This window comes from Aristolochia californica, unplaced genomic scaffold (genome assembly GCF_029961685.1).
Source record: "Aristolochia californica isolate CCGP_79_NKW_82.1479 unplaced genomic scaffold, dmAriCali1.0.hap1 SCAF_6, whole genome shotgun sequence".
NCBI lineage: Eukaryota > Viridiplantae > Streptophyta > Magnoliopsida > Piperales > Aristolochiaceae > Aristolochia > Aristolochia californica.
In genome coordinates, this window is record NW_027182257.1 from 72,539 (window position 1) to 78,815 (window position 6,277).

General features: G+C 37.1%; 1 protein-coding gene across 1 annotated transcript in view; it reads right to left on the bottom strand.

Moving 5' to 3' along the window:
- Nucleotides 1-5,626, bottom strand: part of LOC137934509 (RNA polymerase sigma factor sigB-like) — a 30,228-nt gene extending 24,602 nt beyond the window's left edge. Inside the window, exons 1-3 of the mRNA XM_068778895.1 lie at nt 5,457-5,626; nt 3,354-3,520; nt 1,568-2,188 (exon numbers count right to left, since the gene is read on the bottom strand). Of these exons, the coding sequence (XP_068634996.1) occupies nt 1,568-2,188; nt 3,354-3,520; nt 5,457-5,541 (873 nt within the window). The 5' untranslated portion in view covers nt 5,542-5,626. The remainder of the gene's footprint in view (nt 1-1,567; nt 2,189-3,353; nt 3,521-5,456) is intronic.
- Nucleotides 5,627-6,277: the final 651 nt, after the last annotated feature.

The window sequence follows — 6,277 nt, forward strand, 5'->3', positions numbered from 1 at the left end:
ACGACTTTGGAGTCTCCTTCCACAATAAGTGGACCTCTGAATCGATCCTGAAATATGTGCAAGCCGTGGAGAAACCCAAAGAACTCAACAGTGATTGAGTCTACAATGCCGAAAGGACCAAAGTAAAATATAATAGCAGTGCCTCCGGAATAAAAATTTACCCCACCAAAGTCAGCCAAACCCGGATTCCAAAAGGCGCTACCATCAAAGTTAAGCTTATAATAACCGGTGGGAGGAGGCACCCAAAAAGCAACTCGGCGGGGAACAAAGGGAACAGACATCTAAGCAATAATCTTCCAATTGGTGAGGGTAGGGGCACAAGAGAGGCAAGCAAATTCTTTTCAAGTACGGATCTAAGTAGAGATGAGCCTCATGGCAGTATAGGATACCTCAACAGCAAAACGGGAAACACAGTAAAACCGTTTGGAGTTCCTCTCCTTCCAGAGACACTAAGGGACAAAAACAATGCAAGTAGCTAGCAATAGTATGCCAAGACTGGGAAGGCAGGTCCCAAAGGAGAAGCGGCACATGGTACTCAGGTCGGGCGGGATGCAGAAACTAAGGCCCATACTGTCGATCATATAAGTCCAGACATTCCAGGCAAAACCACAGTGGAGGAGAAGGTGGCTAATAGTCTCAGCCTCCGTCCCGCAGAAAGGGCAAAGAGGATCGGGAGTAATGTTGCCACACCTGATAAGGTTGTCAGCAGTGAGGATCATGTTGCAGCAGGCATTCCAAAGGAAAATTTTCACCTTGGGTGGGTCCCAGACAAGATCTATTGCTCTGATACCACATAAAAATTGAAGATTGAGGAGTAGAAGAGAGGAGAGAAGGGAGAGAGAGAGAGAGAAAAGACAATGGAGAAAACTCAAAATTAGAGCTTCTTGGGGGTGGTGCACAACCCCCTCTCTATTTAATCAAGTGAGTCTCTAAAATTACAAAAATGGCCTCACTCAAACAATCAAGCTTTTATCTCCTTATGTCCAATGTACATGAAACTTGAATCATAGATACAATTCAACATGTAGAACAAGATTACATAGAAGAATAAATCTATTTATGTGATGAAATGACCAAAATACCCCTGGACTTATTTTCCAATATTCTCAAAGATGAACATTTACAAGTCCAAGCATGCATTCAGGCAACAAAAACCCCAAACACACTTTCTTTGAAAAAGATAAACTAGGACCAAGAGATTGAATTCATACGGACTGTTATTCAGCAGTGCAAACTCAAAATTAATATGGTAAACAAAAAAAGAGGACACAATTTGTCTCATCAGTGGGAATAAGAAAATTATTTCGAACACAGAAACAGCACATAAACATGTGTAAAAGCATTGTTTAATGTAACCTCATAAATATTGTCAGAAATAAGAGAGGAGCAGTGTCTTCAGCACGCAGGTCAAAAATATTAAGAAGAATTCACACTTCAACCAATAATTATTTGATATTGCAGGAGGAATGACCTGACCAAAACATATTAGACCTTGAAGTGGGAAATCAAAAGATGTTTCTCACATAGAAAGCATATTCGAATTAACAGAGTCCCTCATCAACAACACCTGTATTCCGGCTGATAATTCTAGCTCTTCAGTTGCTGTGAGAAGCCTTGAGGTACTTGTAGTGCCCCTTAAGTACCGTAATGGATCAGAATAATCTATTTCTAGTAAATTAGAACGCTTTTTCCTGCTAGATGAACCAGACTTGATAGAAATAGAATTTGTAGTGGCCTTTTCAGCTGCCCTTTCCCTTCTAGCCTTTCTTTCACTCTGCCGCAATGACCTCACGGCAATGCCTTGAGAATGCTGTTGCAGACGTGACAGTTTAACCTCATAATCAGTTAGACTAGAACTTCCAGTATCTTTAATTGTTAATGGAATGCTAGTGTCATCTGGAAAAGGACTTTCAGAGGAATTGAGAAAGGCCATTGTAGCACATTGTTCCATATTGTTGAACCTGACTCTCTCAAAACAGGAACTGCCAGTTTCCAATGAAATATCCACCTCACTTTTATCTGACTTCGTTGTGGATGCACCGTTAGAAGTGGTAGCCATGTGCACTGCACCCTTGGCAACTTCAACAGCAGCTTTAGCCAGAGCAATTGCCTCCGCAGCAGCAGCAGCTATTACAGCCTCACCACCAGTAAGAAGAGGTTCTGAGGCCAATGTTGCTTCATAATTCATCTGCTTGACAAGAAATCAAGGAAACAGAAATTAGGGAGTAAGTATTATTTTACAGCAGTAAATGTTGTAACAAGCTAACATGATTCAGGGACCTCCATAAGTGTGCCAATAGAGAGAGCACAATTAACAACATCACTTGTCTATTGTTAGAGTATATTACGTAAAATAGAAGGAAATCTCATCATAGAGTTGAAGTATAATAGGGAAGAAGACTCCTTATAGGATTCCAGTTTATTTCCCTATTACAGTTTTATTGAAAATAAGAAACTGGGAGATGTAGCATGTGATTATATAGTGAATAATGAGGGGTTGACTAGTACGATGTTCAACCTCTATTTTCTGATCCTTCTTCCACTCTGAAAATCATTATTTTCTGATCTCCTACACACTACTGCTCAAAGGTTTAAAGACATGTGTCTTTACTCGAATCACTGAAATAGGTTTCATTTATGTTTTCGACTCTCAATTCAATGAGTCTCTAGCTATGGATAGGGTTTCTAAAGATTATTGAAGTGCTGCAGAACTGTATGACACTTCTGGTGGAAGAAATCATCCCTATTCCCTTGGAAAATTGCTTGTTCCTCCCATTGGAGGAATCAAATTAAGTTTTTCTTCCCTTCTCAATCATTTCCTAGTGAAGGTAAGCTCTGGATTGAGAAACTGATTCTATGGTTGCAGACTCAGCCATTATTAAAAAAAAAAAAAATTATTCCTCTAGTTGAGAAAAGTTGAATTACTGCCATAATTGAAGTTCTGGGGTTAAGAGAGGATGAGTGTCAGTTTTCTTAAGTACAGAATAATCTTGTCACACTACTGTTATATATTGTGTATGCTTAACTTCAAGGGAACTCTGTTTGTACCGTAATTATTGATCAACTAGGGAAATAAGAGGGAGAGGAGTCAACCAATTGCTCTGATCTCCTTCTTTTCCTTTCATGCAAATCTACTGGTGCACCTCTCTTGCAAAGTGTTGCCTTATACTTCAATTTTCTCTTAGTTTACACCTCTGATCTCAAAGACACTATCACAACAATGCCTAAGTGAGCTTACAGCATGAAGGTGACAGCAAAAACACCAACAGAGAATACTTTGTGTCATTATCATAGATGCGGACAAAAGAAGGCGTACTTTTACTTTCCAGGACAATGGACGTTGTTGTTTCTACCTTCATTGGTGGACCAATTGCTCCAACATATGTTAAGGGTCTGACAACAGCTACTGAAGTTGAATGTGCTTCTAAAGAAGGGATATGCAGCTTCTCTGAATCAAGTACAGCTGTTGTTGCGGATGAAAGACATTGCACCCGAAAGAAAAGTACTTCTCTGGGTTTTGCTGCAGATTGAACCAACCAAACTTGAAAGTTAGTCAGCATGTGAATATAGTTACTAATTCAGCGTGTGAATGAAGCATTTTAGTTTTTTTCTGAAAATAGTAAGAATTTCATTGGGAGTAGAGAAGTGCATACTAGAATAATACAAGAAACTTGTAATTTTTTGTCAAAACCTGATATTTCTACCAAGGAAAATGTTAAAACCCAGATTATGAATGAAGACGAAAAAATACAAAGGGAAATGAAAATCAGTATCATGGTTTACATGGTTAAGAGTAAAGACTTGTCTCATACATGGAAAGATTGCCCAAACTAGCAAAACAAAATAATGGAAACAAGTGAAGCCTTAATAATAATGAACCAGTGAAGCCTTAATAATAACAACTTATGACAACAAATATGTCTACAGTGGAAATCCAAAAACAAATCCAGAAACATATATTTAGAAAGATTCACCAAATAAGTCAGTCTTCAGTAGATAAACCTACTTATGTCCACAAGAATAATCTTAAGAATAGAAAATTCTACATTATTAACTAGAAATGAAGCATTCAATATTTCTGAACAGAATTGAACATTGCCAACATAAAAAACCTGTAGCATCATGCAAGTGTCCCTTTGTTGTGCATGGCTATCACAAACAGTTAGGAGCTTCCACTTGAAGAATAAAATATTTGCAGAACTAGCTAATTTACTCTACCAGATTAAACCACAAAAAAGGGTCAAAACTAGTAAGAATTGGAGGTCAAGACTCCAAACTATCAGTACACTACTAGCAAAAAGGAACTCATGAAAATAGTTTTTTTAGAGAAATAACAATTACCCAGATATCATCAGAACATTTTGCCCATCTAAAGCTTGTCAGAGTAGTTTTCCAAACTTCATAAACTTTGCCTATGCAATTGTGAACCAGAAGTAACTCGTAGAGAAGATGTAAGTAAGAAAAAAATTCACAGTATTGGGCACCATAGAGCCAACTCACATTACTAGAAACTCCTAAAGGGAATTGGGAAAGAAACACATGTTGGAAATTTAATCGAAATCCTTCATAAGGTTTACGGGAAACACCCTGTAAATTCTAAGGAGATGCTACAGAAATGTTTCCAAAATTGTTAGGTAAGTTATACAAAAATACCCTTTGAATTTTCCTGGAAACTTCATAAGAATGATATATTCTCCTCAAAATGAAAGGTTAAAAATGAAAAAAAATATATATTGTTTGATACTTTGGTCGAAATAATCTGTTAAGTAAAAAATGGTCTCTTGAACATTTTCTTCAGGTCCCATAAAAGCTACTACGCGGACATCTCCGACCTTTTTTCTTGAGTTTACACTTCTTACAAATTGTTTTAGCGCATTTCCCATTTTCGTTCCCGTTTTGCATCAAATGAAGCATTTTGCTTGTTGTGACTTATGAAATACAAATTGTAATGTAGAGAAGCTACACTACCAATGAACTAATACATTGTACGTGAGAATGAAGGATAGAAGATGGCGTTCATTTAAAACCCATCTTTTCTCTACAACAGTAAGCCATGGAAGGCAGACTCACTGTCGCTGAGAGGAATAGAGAGGTCGACATACTGAGACAGCTAAGACAGTGTTAGTCAAAATACAATGGACTAATTTATCTAAACTGCCGAGGAGAGTCCCACTACGTCGTGCAACAAATTCATACGAAGGGGATAGGCCAATGTTGCAGCTTCATGAATCATGAAAATTTTTGGGCTGAGGTAAAAGCGGCGGAATAGCACAGGACGCGCACCCGCTGAACGAATGGATCCAATAGCAGCAGGCAGCATTCAACAACGGGAGTCCGACTCTAGAAAATAGCTAAAACTCGCCAGTAGCGAGCAAGGCAATATGTCTAGAACCAGAAGTCGTACACTATTAAATAGCAATGAGAAATGGAGAACATGGGAGATGAAGGACACTTACAGTTCGAAGTGTGATGGTGTGATGCTCTGAAATAGATAGCAAGAGTGTCTGGGGGGCACTTGAACTGAGGCAACAAGCATGCCATCCTCTATCTCTTACCGGAGTTCTATCGCGAGTAGGATTTTCAGGGGCAGACTTTTGTGCAGGGGCGAGAGGAGAGTGGACGATAACGCGAGAAATGAAGGAAAGGATAAGGCGAGACCGCTTGATGTGGAGCCACACGCTAAAACGCATGGGGGTGTTCGTAGTGAAGACAGGGAAGTCAGCAGTTTGAAAGTGAATTGAAGTGAAAGCCTAAAATTAATTGGAGGGGGGAAGACAGGGAAAGTAAAAAGTTATTTACTTGGTCAACCTAAAGGGAGGGGGGGGAGACAGGGAAATTAAAAGTTAATTACTTTCATAATTAGTAATTTAATATAATATTAAATATATATTAACATGATAAATAAATAAGTAGGGTATTTTATAAATAAATTAAGATATATTGTAGTTTAGTATAAATTAATACAATAATTACGAGTTAAAACTTAAATAATTAATCTAATTAATTATAAAATATAGAATACTCAAACAAAATATTTACTTTTATAATGTCTAGATACTTAATCAAATTTTTAGTTTAACAATCTTAATTATCACTCTTAACTTGATAATTTAATATAGTAATAACAGTAATTAATATAATAAATAAATAAAAATGATATTGTATTAATAACATAAGATACGTTTTAGTGTAGTATAAACTAATAATATAATTATGATGTAAAATAAATTATTAGTTTAATTAGTTATAACAAATAAAAAATAAAAATACTTCGATA